At 35.9% G+C, this 19061-nt stretch overlaps 2 protein-coding genes and 1 pseudogene across 3 annotated transcripts in view; 1 reads left to right on the top strand and 2 right to left on the bottom strand.

Annotated features, from left to right (window-relative positions):
- LOC145944327 (uncharacterized) overlaps nucleotides 1–19061 on the top strand; it is a 281689-nt gene that overhangs the window by 141680 nt on the left and 120948 nt on the right. The gene's annotated exons all lie outside the window — the stretch shown is intronic.
- The window catches only part of LOC145944808 (uncharacterized), a 71032-nt gene that overhangs the window by 11639 nt on the left and 40332 nt on the right, over nucleotides 1–19061 (bottom strand). Inside the window, exons 4-5 of one of the 2 annotated variants that reach the window (XM_083053371.1) lie at nucleotides 1301–1673; nucleotides 693–880 (exon numbers count right to left, since the gene is read on the bottom strand). In XM_083053371.1, the coding sequence (XP_082909497.1) occupies nucleotides 1401–1673 (273 nt within the window). In that variant the 3' untranslated portion in view covers nucleotides 693–880; nucleotides 1301–1400. Of the gene's footprint in view, nucleotides 1–692; nucleotides 881–1300; nucleotides 1674–19061 lie in introns of those variants that run through there. The other variant, XM_083053370.1, reaches the window with a different exon arrangement.
- Nucleotides 5539–7507, bottom strand: LOC145944721 (uncharacterized; annotated as a pseudogene).

Below are 19061 nucleotides of genomic sequence, written 5' to 3'. Positions count from 1 at the left end.
CCATGTTTTCTGATGATACCAGCGTCGGAGATATTTTCGTGAGTCATCGACGACCGTTCTGATCGAAATATATACGATAGATATATATCATGTTATATAAATGATCATTTAACGTAATCAATTCTTTTGTAAACCTTTGAAAAAATTGTTTGCAGTACAAATGACGATTTTTAATATAGAGTAGATCAGGAAATATACAACTGAAAAGAAGCTAATTCAGAAAAGCGATTTTTAATGATTTATCCCTATTTATTTGCATCTGATTATAATACTACTACAATTATCTAATTTATTCGTGATGTCATGCGAAGTCTGATGTGTCGCGGGTTAATTATCGACAAACTGCGATACAATTTCTTTCGGACGCTAATCAACTAACAGCGTCAGAGAAAAGTACACGACAAGTCGGGATAATATGGATAAACAACGGCGAAAATGCTGGGGCGGACTAGAGGCAACAAGAACCGGAACGCATGTCAACCCGTCATCATCGCCGAAACGTCAGTAGGTGTTTGGCCAGGTCGCTAATGTAATATTGTTTGCAGGAGTATCGGATGTAGACAGCAAGTAACCCGGCAAAGAGAATCGTTAAGAAAGTCTCCAAAGCTTTACGACCAGCAGGATATTTCTGATCGTCGTCGTTAAACGGCGAAAATTTCTCTCGCGAAAATTTCCAACATAACATATTTTTTTTCAAACACAGAAATTACATCATTTTCATATATGTATAATATGCCTATTTTTTCTCGTAAAAAAATATCGTATCTCTGCTATGCTCATCAATTAATACGGATGCGATATGTTCTGATTAATCCTCCTGTCAACGAATAATTTTTCACCTTGTCATCAATGTTGGGTACTCGGTTTTTAACACATTGCACTGTGACAATTTTTTAAATTAATTATTTTTATCGAACATTTTTTCTCATTATATTTTACAAGGTTTTCGAATACAAAGGATATATATAAATCTGTAATAAAATACATAGAATGCATGCTTTCGATGGAATTGGCTTTTTTTCACATGTAGCTTATGATCTGCTGAACGAAAAATGTAATAGGTTCAAAGCTAAATAAAAAATGGACAGTTCCTGATCTAATAGTCAGTCAAACAGAAAAAATTCGGGTCCATTATTTAGCTTTGAGGCTTTTACATCTTTTGTTCAGTAGTTCATAAGCTACAACACATGAAAAAAAATCAGCCAATTGGACAGCTAAATGTATTTTGATGCGGAGTTCTTTGCATATATATAACTATACTCGAACAAAACTATAACTAATAGTTACAAGTGTTACTTACTTATTAGGGAGTACTTTCGCGATCCCGAGTAGATCGCGTTACATCCGTAGACCGCAGCGTTGATCAATTCGTTTCTTCTTCGTTCGTTCGTCGAGATCATTTAATGGCTCCGCTTCTTTCCTCTACGCCGTTCCGTCGTCTTCCGACTTCCGGACGTGTCCGCGGCCAACCGTTTCGCGACGCCGTAACTCGTGCCGATCGGCGGCAGATTTGCGTGACCGCAAAATGCGCAAAATGCATTCACGGTGCCTCCCACCTGGATTTTTGCGCCGCGGCATTTTAATGTCTCGCGCACACGGCGGCGATTCAACAGCCATCGTCGTTTCGTTCTCTGTAATTTTACGCCCCGCCGACCGGCCGTAGTTCGCACGTGCTGTAAATAAAACGAGAAATGTGTTTGTTGCGTAAGAAAATACATTAAAAACAATCCGCAATTACATTTTATAAAAATGTAGCAAGAAGCGGTCGACAATTGTCAGTAATTGACGTTCGTAAAGAAAACACATATAAAAGGTATGTCATTTGCAGCTAACAGCTACATATTTTTTTTATTAAAAACAACTGTATATGTTTCATCTTGACACCATCAATTGATTCCTCTCATTATTTTATGCATAAAGAAATAATTGAGAGGTCATCGAAAAATAAATATATTTTTTATAGTTTAAATTATGTCAAAAACATATAAAATATCTCATATTCAATTTTTGACCATTCTATCCCTTACAATTTTTATGTTGAATATTACGAGAAATTTATTTATTTATATAAAAAATTAATATGGTTCCATTAAAAAAAAATTAGGTTCGATCTCTAAATAATCTTGAAATACGTCATTCAAGAATAATTCTAGATCACGATATTGTTATATCTCTCTTGAAACCCCACAACTTTTTAAACATTTTTTTTCTGAAACCCCTGTGATTTCTAAATGTTAAAAGATTTAAGTCAATCACCCTATATATTTAAAAAAATATATCATAGAAAACTTTTTAAAATTATTTCTTAAAGTTTGCTGAAATATAGTAATATTAAAAATTGAAAGAGAGAAGAATGGTGGTAAGCATATTTCGAACTATTGCATCAAACTATAATATAACAGATGTGCGCAAAAAGAGATAATCAGTTATTTGGGAAAAAACACACGATTGAGCGTGAAAACCGAATCGCTTCTCGATTCGGATCGCCGAGCGTTAAAAATTAAATTACAACGTATTTTATAATCGCGTCTAGCGATCGATTAGTCACACGATCGTAGATCAGATGATCAATGACCGCCCACATAGTCGAACGGATTATAAATACGACGTAACGGTTCACGTCTGGACTACTTTTGTGTTCCCCGACTCGTGTTCTCTCTCATTTGTATCATAATTCTTGATAGCAAACTGTCTTTGTAGCAATTATCATTTAATAGCGTCAATAAATATCAAAGCGATAAATATTTTCTTTGTTTTAAGCGCTCAATTGAATCATTACCATATTTTCAGTCTTTAAATAAGTATTATGTGTGTATATGTTATGTACAGTGTTGTGCTTAGATGATTTTAAAATTAGCTAGATAAAGATGAGATAAAAATATGTAAATTTATCTTAGATAAGATAAAAATGATTTTGTTTTAAATATATCTAGATAAAAGATAAAATTATATGACGATTCATCTAGATAACTTTCAGATAATATTATTTTTAAAATCGCTTATGTAAACAGTTAAAAAATGTAAATAAATAAAAATGTAATGTAAAATAAAAAAAATGGAAATTATAAAAGAGATATAAAAATATATTCATAGTTTTTTATTTATAAATTTTTATCGTTTACTGCTCAAGTTCTACTATACTTAAAATATTTTCATGTGCTATGAAACTCTAAATCAAATTATTTGAATATTATTTTAGATCATTTAGTAAAGATAACACTTTTTTTATCTCAGATGCAGATATAGATAATATATTTTTTAATTATCTATATAAAGATAAGGTAACGCCAAAACTTCATCTAGATGATCATCTATATAATTTTATTTAGATAACAGCAAACACTGGTTATGTATATAAAAATTTACAATAAAAGATTTTTTAAATTAAATTTTAATACTTTTTATTGAATTATTATCATATTTTCAGTCTTTTTATAAGGTTGAATATTAAATAAGTATTATGTGTATAAGTATATATGTACAATAAAATGTTTTAAAAATTAAATGTTGATACTTTTCAGGCACAGTAATTAATATTACTATTAGGGTGTTTTTCAATTAAAGGTGACTCTACAAAAATTAATGAAACATTCTCGGTATATGAAATGCATCGCGAGCTTATCGTTAATTTAATTACTTCCCAGGCTCTTATGACCGGACACGCTTAATATTCCGCAGTCCTTTATCTTTCATTAATTTTTCTCTGGTAATTATTCAGGTGACTGCATAAATAATTACGTAGCACTCGCTCGGTTTACCACAATAAATAGCCTGTCCGATAGTTATCTTACTTTGATTAACATTTGATTAAGCACCGATTAATCAATTACGGGAAAATACTCCGTTACGCTCAATTGGGTCCTCATACACGTGTTAAGTAAATAGCTTGCTAATGTGATTATATAAGCATGCTGGCGAGTAACACATGTATCAATTTACAGCTCGATAGAAAGTATGTTGTTTTTATTGATAGCGATAATCGAATATGATCTTAATCCAAACATAAATATAAATTTAAAGAAATATTTTATTATTTATTTTATAATAAAAAATAAATGTTTTCTAAATATTTTTTCAAACTATTATACATATAAAATAAATATATTATTAATAAGTGTTATTAAATAAAAAGGAATAATTTCTGCTTTTAAGCATATTGTATTTAACTTACTAATAAAAATGACGGTGTGAAATAAGTTTTACATCTTTTAATCGCTTGTATTACCCATTAGGATGATTCCAAGACTCAACGAGAAGAGTCACACAGTCGTTTCTCCCTTCTCCCCCCGCGAATATGATTCCAATATCGTAAATAACAATTTTACGGACTTCCGGACGGATCCCCGTTTTCCGTAGAAGAAACCACAGAGACCTATGGCAGGAAAGATGATTGGCGACCGAAAGGGAGAAACGAGTTTATCCGGGCGAAGGCCTTCTCCGCCCCCCGGTTTCTCAACCCCCCGCTGTCGAACGCGCGATGGGAATAAAATGTGAAACTGTAAATTGTGCGTGGGAAGAATCGGTCCCTGGGCGATCGTGGTGGCCGACCATGCTTTTCGGTTGGGGTGGGCAATCCGGGGGTGGAATGGCGAAGAGGAAGAAGGGGGAGAGGGGGACGCGGAAGGGCTGGACGCGAGCGGGAGAGGATCCTCGAGGATTTAAATGCGCGAACGGGACCGAGGGATGTGTATCTCTCCATAAAGAAGAGGGGGTGGTTAGAAATTTGTTAGGTTATCGTCGGACTATCACTCCCTAGTGAATATGAAGGAGGAATTTCTCGCGAAAACTTTCGAGGGTCGGCTTTAAGGGATGAAGGTGCGCGATGTGTGTCGACATTCCTCCCCCGATGCCCCTTGCCTTCGTGGGGGGAAAGGAGGAGGGAGGGAAGGGGGTGATGGTTGTTGAAGGCAAGAGAGAGGGGCCGGTGGCCGGAGGGTATAGGAGGGATGTAACACACGGTGCTAGGAATATAAAGCGGGGGATAAAGGAGATGGCGGTCACATATGCGACTCGTAAAAGCTCTTCTGAAAAGCTGCATTCGTCCACTGTTCTTCTCTTTCCTTCCCCCTCTCGCCCCTCTTCTTTCTTCGCGACGATTTTCGTCGAGAACCCGGCCTTTGCCACGACGTGGTTTTCAACGTGCTCTTTTAACGTCCGTTGACCGTAAAAATTTGACGCTCGAGGATGCGATTTTGACAATTTGAGGAATATTTGCGAGTACGCGCGTCATATTTCGATAAAAATGCTTAATAAGATTTATATATTTTTTCATATATTTTTTTTTTTTATATTATATTATTTTATTTCATATTTTTTATATTCATTAGATTTTTAAAGGGCTAAAGAATTTTTTCATATTTTGTGAAACATATTTTCCCTTCGTCTCTGAAAAATAATATTGATTCGTAATTTGCAAGTATTATCGAGTCGACGAGATGCAAATTAGCGCATTTTTCTGCAGCATACATTGGCGAAACAATGATAGCGTCAGATCACGGCTGAATGTCGCAGAATATGGCGTTTCTATGGAAACGTGGCTTACCCCGGTTTATCTCTCCCGATATCGGCGAATATTAAGAAATGCCGTTCTCGAGCGGCATTTCCGTACATTTGCGGACGGAAAATGAGCCATTCGTTTGCCAGCCGGAACGAGGTACTGTCTATGCATGGCACGGACGCACCGCCATCCACAACCGTCCCATAAATAATCGTCCTTCTCTTTTAGCCTAAATCGTTTTGCTCTCCTTTCTGGTCTCCTAACCCATCCTCCCTTTTTCCTTTCATCGCCTTCTCGCTTACTTTTCCTTCCTGACCCGGCGCGTATATATTCAACGGTACTATATAAGGGAAGTGTGTCTAATATCCATTTTTAAAGCCTCATATTTGACAAGATCTTTCTAGAAAATAAAAATTGAATAAATCACGTGAAAAAATAATAATTTCCGGATATTGGGTATATTATGTTCTTTATACCTCATTTTTAATTTTTTAAAGGCTAGCTTATTGGAAAGAAACTTTAATTTTAAAATAGTTTATTTAATTATCAATACATATAGAAAGAAAAACCCCAAAAGTAAAAGACTTTTTTTGAAAAACGTCATTTTCATAAAAATAGCATACTTTGGTGAATTGAAATAACGAATAACTCATAGCGAATAAAATTTAAATCAATTTTTTAGATTGCTGAATTTTTTGTAATTTATTTTTCAATACATAAATGATATATATATTTCAATGGTATAATTCCACAAAATTAAACTTCCACTCAAAATTACACCATTTGACATTCAAACAAATCGAAAAATTTTATTGTATGAATATTAATATATTTTACACAAAAACTAACAAGAATAAGTAAAATCTGTCTTTTGAAAATTTTCTGAAAAATCGCACGTGTTTGTCACAATAGAGAAAGAAACATTTGTACTTGTTTAAAAAAAAATATTGCTCATTTCCCTCTCTCTCTCTCTCTCTCTCTCTTGCTCTATTCTTTTAACCTTCCCTTCCAGACCAGACATAAATGGCAAGTTACAAAAAGCATCTCGTTTTGAATGTGACTGCTTTTTGCGGCAGTACAGACCGACGCTTCCAGACAATTCTTGACGGGTTTGTCGATCGTTTAATCGTCCATTTCCACCTGTCAGCCGGAGTCGATGGAAGCACAAAGGCGATCTCTATCCTGGAGGAGAAACTCTGGCAAGAAAGCGAGACAACATTCGGCTAGGGGCGATCGGGGGTACGGGCAGGAGGTAAGGGAGGTAAGAGGATGTGTACGGGGGTACAGCAAGAAGAAGTCTGACATTCGAGGAGTCGACAAAGATTATGAAGCGCATACTGCGGCGAATAAAAATGGTTTCCGCGGCGGAGGGAAAAGCGGAAAACAGAGACATTGTTCGTCGCGGGGAGTTACTGGAGGACGCTTCTCTATAGGGGAATAAGATAGAGGGTGGCTAGTCTACGATAAATCGCGGTTAGTGCGCACAACATATAATTTTAGAACCTGACATTTCGTATTAACTCATTATTATCGTCCTTTTTTTTTACGCGATAAATAAAAAAATATCTTATTATATATAACATTTTCTTCGAGTATATACTAAATATGACGCATATCTGTGTGAGATATGATAATATTGTTATAATTATTGAATATAAATATTCTTATAATATTTAAATATAATTTATTATAATTTAATTATAATTTATATTTTTAATTAATTATAATTAATATATTTATTTATTAATTATAATTTATAAATTTAAATATAAATTAATATTGAATATTAAATATATATTAAATAATTTTATAATAATTAATTATTAATATTAATTATATAAAATTTTAATATGCATATTATAATTATTAAATATAAATATTATAATTATATTATTTCTGGTAAAGGAATATGTCTTAAAATTGAAAAATTAAATCAGAATGCTCTCTCACAATCGCGGATCTTCCAACGTCAAATGATTGTTGAGTTATTGCACCGCGTATCTGGCACATCGTGCATCGTGCTATGCATCGAGCGTTACGAAATCAATTTTAATTGCGGCTCACGAATATATAGAGCGAGCGCATATATATTGAGGCAAATCGAAGAAAAAAAAACCTCCCGAAATGCAAATGGCATGCGAGATTTACGCAGATTGTGGAAAGCAATGCGGCTGCCGCCGAGCTATGCTCGCGGACTGGAAAGCTTAAAATAATTAATCGTACTTAACGGTAATGACTCGACGAGATTTGAGGCAGAGCAAAAGGCGCGTTCCGCTTCCTACGCGCCAGCGCGTCGGATTACAGCAAAATAAATAATATTTTTTATGCGCCGCAGGAAATTGCCATCCCGCACTGTAATAAGCGGGCAGGTGGAAGAGAGACGATGATTGTTAACCGAGGAACCAAATTACAAGCGAGAATATCTTGGCAATCTTACGCATCCGCATATGATGCTGTAATTGTAGATTAATGCAACTTTCCGCGATCAGTGCATTTCATAATATATTCCTCGGAATAGAATTCGAGAAACCCGAAAAATCTATTTAGAGAGATTGCAAATTAACTCACACATCAGAATAATAATTTGCACGAATGTGCGTGGCTTTTTTGATAAATAATTCTCACAGATATTTCCAGCAAAATGAATCAACGACCAATTCGTGATCGCGGCAAAACTGCGATTAGGGACGCGGAGAGATGTGGGGGTTGAGAGGGAGCTGAATGACGCCAGGATCGCAAGGGGGTGAGTTTTCTTCTGCTCGATGGACACCTTTTTCTTGCGCCGATTGTGTGCGGCTATACGTGGTCGCCGCGACACAAATAGCGTATGATTGAGTGAAGGCCGCGAGGGATTTTCCGGCGTAGAAATGGCGGGGTGAGTGAAGTGCGAGGGACTGGTGGAGAATGGCGGAGGGAACGTAGACATTTAGCTGTACGAAGTGAGGGTAAGGACACCCCGTGCAGCCTCGCGGGAACGTAACAGTTCCCGAAACGACGCTGCCGAATGTACAGCCTCTTCCTTTCGTCTTCTCGAATTTTTTGCACGTCAACGCGCGAGTCTTTTCGCAGATCCTTCTACGTCGAATAATTATAATTGTATTATTATTAACTTATTATAGTATTAATAATAGTATTAATAGTATTATATATATATATATATAGTATTATTAATTATATTGTGGCATCGAGAATATTTTTCTCAAAGCAACAATTAAATAAACATTTTTATTTAATTATACTGTAGCAAAAGAATTGAATTATTAATTTAATATATTACACATATAAAGCAAAATAAGATAAATAAAAATTAATTAAATCTATTGATTTAATATCTTTCCTGCGACGTAAATATAATAAATTTATAATATTTACAATAAAAAATGTAAAAATACAATAAAATATAAAAAATAATATAAAAATACAATAAAATATAAAAAATAATATAAAAATACAATAAAATATAAAAAATAATATAAAAATACAATAAAATAAAAATAAAATATAAATAATATAAATTTATATATTTAGAATAAAAATAGTGTAATATACAATTAAATCGAAAAGCGCGAAGATATTAAAAAAGAAATAGAAATAAAATGATCTAGTACACAATCGAGCTAATCGAAGGCATCGTCGTTTCTCGAGAATCGAAATTGGACTGTAAGATATACCACTGCCGTGGTTTTATTCGCTCTTTTCCATTTCGAGGTAAACGAAATCATCGATAGTCGGCGGGGTCGATCAAGTAGACGTAACCCCTGAACTCGCTTCGGAACACGTTTTCTTCCTCTTTCTCTCTCTCTCTCTCTCTCTCTCTCTCTCCCTTCTTCCCTTTCGTTCCTCGCCGTCAGTAGAAACGGAAGCGGAGGGTTTGGCGGTTCCTGGTTTATCCCCGACTGGCGTTTCTGCCCGCGTATCACGGTATTCTATCGCGTATCGATATGACGGCCCTGAGGGTCGCCGAACTAAAATCATTAGTAATGCCATTGTGCTGCCCTCCGTCCTCAAACCGTTCTCGTTCCCGGAGACAACCGTCCTTCGACATGCCTGTCGGCCATTTTTGCAAAACTCGAACGGTGAAAGGCGAAAGGAGATCGATCGTTCCATCATTTTTTTGTATCTTTTCGCATCATTGTGTAAAACAAATGTAAAACGTTATAATATAAAAGTATGGCATTCACAAATTTGTGATATAAATTTGCGTTCGATATTTTAAATCAATTTGATCGAAGTATCTTTTCGCAAAAATTTATAAAATCTCCAGTCTGTGATTATATGATGTAAACTCACTAAGGTATTTATCGAACATGAATGTATATAAAATAAATATTTGTTTTACAGATCTGTTAGTTTAATTATGAGAATAACAGCATAATGAATACGAGGGACTATAATTTAATCGGTATAAACTTTGACGAGAGGAACTTCGCGTGTCGTAAAGTAGAATAATATCCCGCAAATGGTCCGACGATATTTTATATCGATCAAAGCAGCCTCCATCGAGCACTTAGTATCGCACGCATGGCCTAAAATGTTTCGAGCGGAAACTTTTCACTTTGATTCCAGTATTTATCGGCACTCGTTACGATCACTGTAATCGACATGCAATTAGCCAGCGGTAGATTAATACCGCTCGAAACTGGTAATGGGTACTTTGCCCCGATATGTATGTAAGTGTGTATTTCGCGCACAAATACACACATGTATATATTTATTATGAAAGAGATACGTCCTCGTTGAGAACAACAGGAAGAAAAAAAAAAACGAAAATTTGACTATATTTCTCTTATCCAGTATTTTAAACATATTTAAACATATTTAATAAAATTGAGAGAATGCAATTCAATTTTAATCCATATGCACAATTTGATTTGTACATAATACAAAAATATTTGGCCGATAATAAAATTATACTTGTCGATGATTTCGCCATAATCTTACTAAATTAAATAAAAATATAAACGAATAAAAATCATAGATAAATAAAATAGCTAAATAAAAATCAATATATAAAGATAAAAAATATAATGTATACAAAATATATTGTATAAATAATATAAAATCCTACTTATATATTATTTATTAAATAAAAGTCAATATAAACATAAAATATATAATTGATACACAATACATTGTATGAATAATTTATAATATACATACATATATAATATCCTACTTATATTGTTTATTATTTATAATTGCAGTTTCTTCTCCTAATTTAGATTGAGATTAAGAATTCTTATATTTTAATACGTAAATTAAATTTTCTCATCTTACGTCGCGAATTGGGAACTTCGTCGTTTGAAATGCAATCGGAATTTCGTATAAATAATACTGTCGCGACCCGATTGGTAATCCGGTGCACATTCTAGGCATGCAGTAGGACATCCTATATAGCGCAGCATCGTCTCCGCTCGAGATGACAAGAAGATACGACGTCCATTCGATATTTCGCGAGATATAATATAGATACACGCGCGCGATATTCTCATATATACGTACAACATGTATGTACACGATACAAACATATACATACATATATCGATATACATGTATGTATGTATATCTATATACAGTGCGGTAGGTAGATAGGTAGGTGTATGTATAGGTAGAAAGAAGGTATAGGGGGAATATGATGCGCTCCTCTATCCAGATATGTGAACGACGCAGATATAATACAGGTACGTACCTATATGGGACGCCCGGGATTCTCTGCCGCGGACGTCTGCTTCACGATAAGATACGGGCGAGCGCAAGCTCCGGCCGAGATCTCTCTCTCTCTCCCTCTCTCTCTCTCTTTCCCTGGTTTTGCAGAAAATTCGCGGACTCCCTCCTCCCACCTCTTTATCGGGTTTCCTGATAGCATTCCTTTTTTCCTTACGGGGCGACGGAGGCTGGTAGGGAAGTGGAATGTACCAAGGAAAAAAGGAAGTCCAAGTCTTCGGGCTAGGGAGTAGATATCGACATTTGGTTCCGTATAAGCGGCTCGAATCAGATTAGAAGCCGGACGACAGCAGCGACTCCGATATAATCAAAACGAATTTTCGACGATTCTCTCTTGATAGTTACGATGTAATAACTGTCGCTGGCATAAGTTGCCCGGAGCGTCAGAGACTTTGCTGAGGCTGGAGGTGCTAGCAGAAATTTGGGATTGAGAAAACGCTGGGAGAAACGGGTTCTTGATGACGCTTAAGTTAGGGGTAACGGACAGCTGATTTCTCTTGGATCAGACTCATTATCTTACATATTTTATATATATATATATATTAGTACTCTTTGCGAGAATTAGCTGTCGCAATCAGAATGAATCGATCCTTTTTGGAGCGTCTTCAACCATCGTCTTTACGTGGACAATGGCAGGATGGGGGTGATTGGCGGGGAATTTAAACGTCACGTCGAAAGGATTTCGAATTGGATACCGCTTGCATCTCGCGATAGAGGAGCCGAGGCCCTCCGATACACACAACGGACAAACAGCAATCAATAAAGACAAAGTTAGGATCCGTACGGCGGATTCCTTCAATCAAATTAGGAACATCAAAGTATCTGGCGAAGGAAAAGGACGTGAAAAGGGCGAAAAGGTGGACGGAGAGGAGAGAGTTTGTGCGCTGGGCGGAGGTCGACATTCCTCGAGGGGTGACTGCCAGGAATTAGCCTCTATCTCCAGAATCCGAACCCCCGAGACAAAGAGCTACTCCCTCCCTCGCCTTCTCCGGCTTCTTTTCTTTCCAACCCTTGGCTTTCTTCGTCATCTACCATCGGTTCGCGTACCCGAGACTCCTTGCTTGCTTCCTGATACCGGCTCGTTTAAGGAATCGTCTTTGGGCGTGGTCTCTTCGCGGATCACGTTCCAATAATTTGTGTCCCCAAAATTCTAAACCGGATCGTGAGATAAGACGTATTACCGAACGATTCGTGAAATTCCGTCGAGAAAAATGATTTTTAAGCTTCAAAGAAGGAAAGAGTAGAATGATTTTGTTTAACCCTTCTATCAATGCGTAATTTTTTACCTTTTCATAGGTATGGTGTTACCAAATTGCGTGTTTTTGACACATTGCACTGCAATAATTTTTTTATAACAGCTGCTGGGCATCGAACATTTTTTTCCCGTTATATTTTAAATTATCAAAGACCCTTTGTATTTTGTTTTGGGCGCAGGAAAGTTTATTAACATTTAAAGTTGCTTTGGATACCTGGGCATCTGTTCATTCACAGAAGGATTAAAAGTTACTCTAGTATCAACGTAAATGTTTGCCGTTTTTGCTATTCTCTCATTTATATACATATATAAACCGTGTTTTAAATGTAAAGTATAAAAACAAAATTATGTCGAGGAAAGCATTTTTACAAACGATACACCGAGACGCCGTGGGAAAACTGTTAAACTCGCATGAGCACGTCATCATTTTCATCGCGGCTAAAAACGCGGCACGCACGATATTATCTCTCGTAATTGCGCGGCGCGCAACAATCAGAATGAAAAACTCCCGGTCTGTTTGATGTTTTAACGCGCGCGGTCAGTTGATGGGTCACGCGCGTGTCCGTGAAAATCTGAAGGCGTTTTCCGTGCGATATGTGGCGCGTATCGTCATTACACATTTATTTATTATTATACAATGCGCCGCGATTTCCCGGATGCCGCGGATGAGGCGAGTGAAAATTGCTACTTAGAGGAAAAAAAAAACTAATTACAGATGCATATATAAAGGAGTTTACGATTCCGTTTCGGTTCCGTTGAGTCGTGTGTAATAAAAGTGGATTATTAATTATTGTAACAGTTAGTACGGTACTGACACAATTGCGGTAGAGCATTAGTGACAGCAGAACAGCTGATCGATAATTCGGAAAAATCGAATCGTTATAATAATCACGGAAACTTCCTTAATATTCTTAATATAATTTCCTATAAAATTTGTAATATAATTTATTCCTATTATATATCTATTTCTATTTTTTTAATATATAATTTATTTAATATCTTATATAATATATTATTAAGCTATAATTTAAGAAATTCTTCATTAAATTATAATTAAAAATATTAGTTATCACAGTTAAAATTTAAACATGATAACTAAATTCAGATGTAATACAAAGACACCTCAAATTTAACTATAATAGCTAATATTTTTTTCGTGATTATACATATATCGCGAAAAGATAGCAGACAAATAAAATGTTGATTTATTGAAAAACATAATGTAGATACGCAATTAGAGATATGTATGAAGATTTTTCAAATGTGATATCACTGACATAATTACAGTAGTAATAGTGACAGCAGAACAGCTGATCGATAACTCAGAAGCATCGTTATAATAAAATCACGGAAATTTCCTTAATATCCTTAATATATAATTTCCTGCATAATTTAATATAATTTATTCCTATTATATATTTATTTCTACTTCGAAATTATAACAAATAATTTTTACAATATTTTTCCTAGAAATAAAAACGAACCGAAATTACTCGTTCGACTAAACGCAAATGCTCCGGGAAAGAATTCTCCTCAATCTCGCGTCTCTCTCGTCTGGATACGAGATTCTCCTCGAGAATCATTGCCATCGTGGACGGTCTCGATCGTGTACGATCGAAAGTTAGAAAAATCGTGTAAACGACCGCTCCTCATCGCGATCGGGCGGACTATCGTTTCGGATGGAAAGATTTGACGCGTAGACAATGGCCGTTGCATCGTCGAGAACGGAAGGGGAGAGTCCCGGTGGTGGTTGCAAAGACGGGGAACGGGGAAGGAGGAAGGGGGGAATCCCGCGCAAGCGCTCCCAGGAAAGTGGCGGCATAAGCGGCCGCGCGGGAGAAAACCACCCCGATGGTGCGGCTGGAGGTCGAGACGGAGCTCCAGAAGGGATGGAGAAAGAGAAAAAGAGAGAGAGAAAGGGAGGAGAGGCAGCGCGTAAGACGGGGATGAGTGGGGGGATGTAAATGCCCCCGTGATGTATCGGATCGATGCGGCAGCATCCAGACACCCCCAGCCCCCTCCCCCCCCGCGTCTTACTACGCGACCTAAAAACGTTCTCCGTGGCAGGGATGAGTTACGGCTGTCCTTTTCCTTTCGTCGTAATATTGTAGCGTGCCCTGCAACCCCCGGCTTCGCTCCTATGTTCGGCTGAAGGAAATTTCAGGATTTCGTCGCGTCATGTCAATGCGAGACGTGACGACGTTTCAATTATAAATACGTCAAGTCTGAATGCACGAGAAAAAATTCTAAAAAAGACACTTTTTTTGGAAAAATATTGAATTTTGATTTGTATGAAATTTAACTACCCCTTCTCTCAATGAACGGATACCTCAAAAATGTGTGGGGACTCTTTTTTTATCTGACAATGAAAACATACAAGGAGCCTTCGTATTCGATAATCTTCTACAATCTAAAATATATATGGAAAAAATATTTATTAGGCTACTATAAAAAAAAAAAAAAAAAAAAGAAAACGCAATATATCAAAAATACGCAGTTGGTACCCGAGTACCCATACATTTATGAAAAGATAAGAAATAATGCATTGAAGAAACACGATGTGAAAAATATTGATCGCTCAAAAATTAACGAGAGATCATTATCATTTTAAATTATCCGCGAACGTTTGTTCTTCCTTTCATCAAAAAATTCGTAAAAAAAATCGCGTTGCCGCGCGCGAGACTCGTAATAACCGCGTTTAAGCCCACGATGATAGTGCGATACGGGGTATCGTCGTTAGAGAAAGTTCGCGTCGCGAGTTTCGAGATTTCCTCGTTTGCGGAACTTTTTCTCCACCGAATCTCGGGCCACCCCATCCCCTTCAACCCCCTCCCCCTCATCTCGCCGCGTCGCGAAGTACATATAGTTGCGGTGGTACACATACACGGGGGGTGGACGGCCCCGAGTACGTTTCCTCTTTCCTCTCCCCTCTTCTTGGGGAAGCAAGTTTACGGATAGATACATTTTCCGCGAGAAGCGCGACGACTAGCGAGGGAAGTTACTCGGGATTGCGGGCGAGGCGACGATGTTCGTCGGCTTTTACTTGCCGGCAACTTTTCCCGCGACCGAGAAAAGGGGAATGGCGATCTCTCTCTTTCTCTCACACGAGAGAGAGAGAGAGAGAGCTTCCCGGGAACACCATCGGCGGGAACCGACGTATGCTATTAATGAACACGTGTGAGCCACCATCTTGCGCCTCGTCCGATTTTCACGGCTACTTCCTAGGTGGCTTTTTAGGTTTACGATCGGCTCTCCTTAGCTTATATACGTCACCGTTTTCACGGATCTTTATATATAATGCGCGGACGTGCTCTAAAAATATTCGATATCCGACCACGATTATAATTAGGAAAGTAAATCTGCAAACATCGAAGAGAATGCAATATAAGATTTTTATTATTCTTAGTATTATTTAATTATAATTATATGATTATTAAATTTACAAATATTTGTCAGCGCAACACAATATATATGAAGCACTTTTTTATAAATCATCCTTATAATAATTATTTATAATTCAAATTATAAGAATAATTTTGCCTTGTTCTTCATGAAACTTATATAACAAGAGAGAGTGGAAGGAAGTATTAATAATAATTATTTACTTGAAATATTTATTTATTTGATAATTTGATTAATATTTATTTATTTGAAATATAATAATTTTTAAAATAAAGAATAAGCAGACAGCAGCACGCTTTAATTATGAATAATTATTATATAAATAATTATATTAATATTCTTATAATATACTCATAAATAATTATTTCAGAGAGAGAGAGTTTTAGGAAATATTATTTAAGAACATAAAGTTGTCTCCCTTCGAGAGATAATCGAAGAAAGATATTAAGAAGATTAGAAAAGATTTTGCAGTGAAAAATATTAAATATCGTGTCAAGAAACAGGATTTTATTCGTGAAACATATTGTTCAATTCGCGCGAGTTTATTCGACCGTTCGCTCCATCGCGCGTTTTAAAAATGAAGAAAAAAAAAGTTGTGCATAAAAAAGGGCAGTAATCGCGCGAGCCATCGATCGCGGGTGCATTTTCCGATGCCTAGGCAAACAGATCTGCATTTATTGATAACGTCGACGTTGAGCAGCGCAATAAAGCAGCGGTAATTGCCGAGTTAACTTATGGCTGCGTCTGCTCATTAGCACCCGGCGATGCGGCTACTTTAATTAGCAAGCCGGTGGTACCCTCCCGCGGAGAAGCGCACGTTCCGTATAAAAGTCTCGCCTTAATGGACGAATCGCGATAGCGTTTAGCGGAGATGCATTTTCATATTGCACATACATATATACGGCCCCCGGCCGGCGCACTATGACGTACTACTATACTCACATCCGCATGAGAGATCGGCAACGTGGTTGAAAAAAAATGCGTTGTACGGTAAAAGTGCATACGTTTAAATATACGAGGAAAGGAGAGGCGATTTTATCGAATCTCGAGGCGCGCATTATATAAATCGGCGCCGCATGTGTTCGCGGATAATTAGGGGAAAATCCGAGCCGCCAGAATCCGCCGAGTGTAGCAGCGTAAAGTGCTAAATAATTACCGTGCTAATTATTAAAGACCGCTTAAATACGCCATTCGTTGCGTTTATTATATTACCGCGCCATTATCGCATACATATATATATATATATGATAACATGCGGCGTAAAGATTACTGAAAAATACCGCTTTTGGCGATTGCGTAAAATTTTTAATATATTTTTTAACAGATCTGAAAATGACATTTTCTTAAAAAAAAATTATTTAACATGTTTTTTTCAAAATTATTTTGAAAAAAAATATTTAGAATACATTTTGTTTTAAGAAAAAACTAAATTGCGGCTTAAAGAAATTATCTGTCTTTCCTGTTAATAAAATTTATCTAAAGTTCACAAGTTTAACGCACATTATATTTGCAGTATTAATTTTTAATCTTGCATGCTCACATCGTTTAATGTTTAATGATGATATTTGAGAAAAAATAATTCTCATTAGCAAAGCAGTTAAAACTTTATGCGTGTTACGCGAATAAATTACGATGGTTATAAATAAAATAGAGAAGATCTGTTAAAGAATCTTTGTTAAATTAATATTAATCATTGAAAGTTTCTCTCTTGTAGTACACGCATTTCCTTACATATTACCTGGCATCTAGAAATATATATGAAGGAAACATATTGCATCGTAAAAAAAGTAGTTATGCTCGTACATATTCATAAGAAGTATACAAGATAACACATGTTGAGAAAGCAGTAAGTAAAGTTGCAGTAATTTTATTGTGCGTATATCGCACTTTGAAAATTTGCAAAAATTTAAACAACTGAAAGCTAGTATACAGCAAAAATTTGTTATTACATGTCTTTAGGACATTTTTTATTATAGTGAAGTAAATCGAGTAAATCTTTCAATCAATGTTACAAAAAATAATTTTACATATTAATATATTTACATTTACATGTAAACATAAATATATTATATATTAATAATTAATTTAAATTAATATTTGTGCAAAATGTTTGCAACATATATATTATATCGAGTATATATTGCATATATCTAGCTGCAACATGTAAAATAAAAATTAAGAAATTGCAATTATTACGGTTTTATATATATGTTATATAATCGTACTAAATTCATTATTTATAGCGAACTTTTATTATTCAGCGATCGCTTATGTTAATTACACGCAGAGATACGGCGTTCTCTTGGCGGAAAATTAAAGAGGCGCGAATGCAGATAAAGAGGGCTTCCGTGTAGCATATTAGCAACGAAAAAAAAGAAAAAAAAAAAGAAAGAGTAAGCTTATACATACGTAACAATGTGTATCTACTGCCGATGCAGTCTTATGCAGGTGTAACCGACCCTCGCTCTTGCTTGAACAGAGTGCAACCCGATAAAGCGATAAGGATACCGTAATATGCAAACGGCGAAAAAAAAAAGAAAGAAATATTGCATGGAGTTGTCTGTTCATGTTTATTTATGGTCGGACGAAGTATACAAGTAGCCGCGATAATTTCATCGAAATCTCTCGGTACGGCGCCTTATCGATGATTGAACCCGCGAATCTCTCATTTAGCGCGAAGCGCGTTAAGTAGGAACGACGCACGTTTGCGGAAAATTAAAGGGAAATACGGTAGAGAGATAGACAATCTTCCCGATTATGGCCGCGTTAAATATATCATTAGGCTGCGCCAGCGATATTTAATTAATGTTTATGCAGCATTCCTCTCTGGCAGAGAACAAAAAATTTACCTCCGCTTTCGCGTTGAGATTCTCGCGTTTTTTCCTCGCTAATGACGATGAATCTGATAAATTCTTCGGGGTACGATCTTGAGATCTTTTTCATCAGAAAATTGGAATCTTTACCAAAAGTTTGTTTATTGCAGATGACATGTTTTTTTTATAGTACTTTGGAGAAGAAAAATATTATTAAATGTTCCTTGATTAAAATAGGTCGTTAATTAAATTATTCGTTTACTTAAAATTTATTTTTTAAGAAAATGGAAAAATAAGTCTTTTTTGGTACTGAAAATTAAATATATATATTTAAATAAAAAATGTATATATTTAATTTTACATTACGCCA

The sequence above is a fragment of the Prenolepis imparis genome, unplaced genomic scaffold (genome assembly GCF_030444845.1).
Source record: "Prenolepis imparis isolate NDT839.2.m4 unplaced genomic scaffold, iyPreImpa1.0 SCAF_13, whole genome shotgun sequence".
In the NCBI taxonomy this organism is placed as follows: Eukaryota; Metazoa; Arthropoda; class Insecta; order Hymenoptera; family Formicidae; genus Prenolepis; species Prenolepis imparis.
Note: the sequence above shows the minus strand (reverse complement) of the source record. Positions and strands in the feature narration are given on the sequence as shown.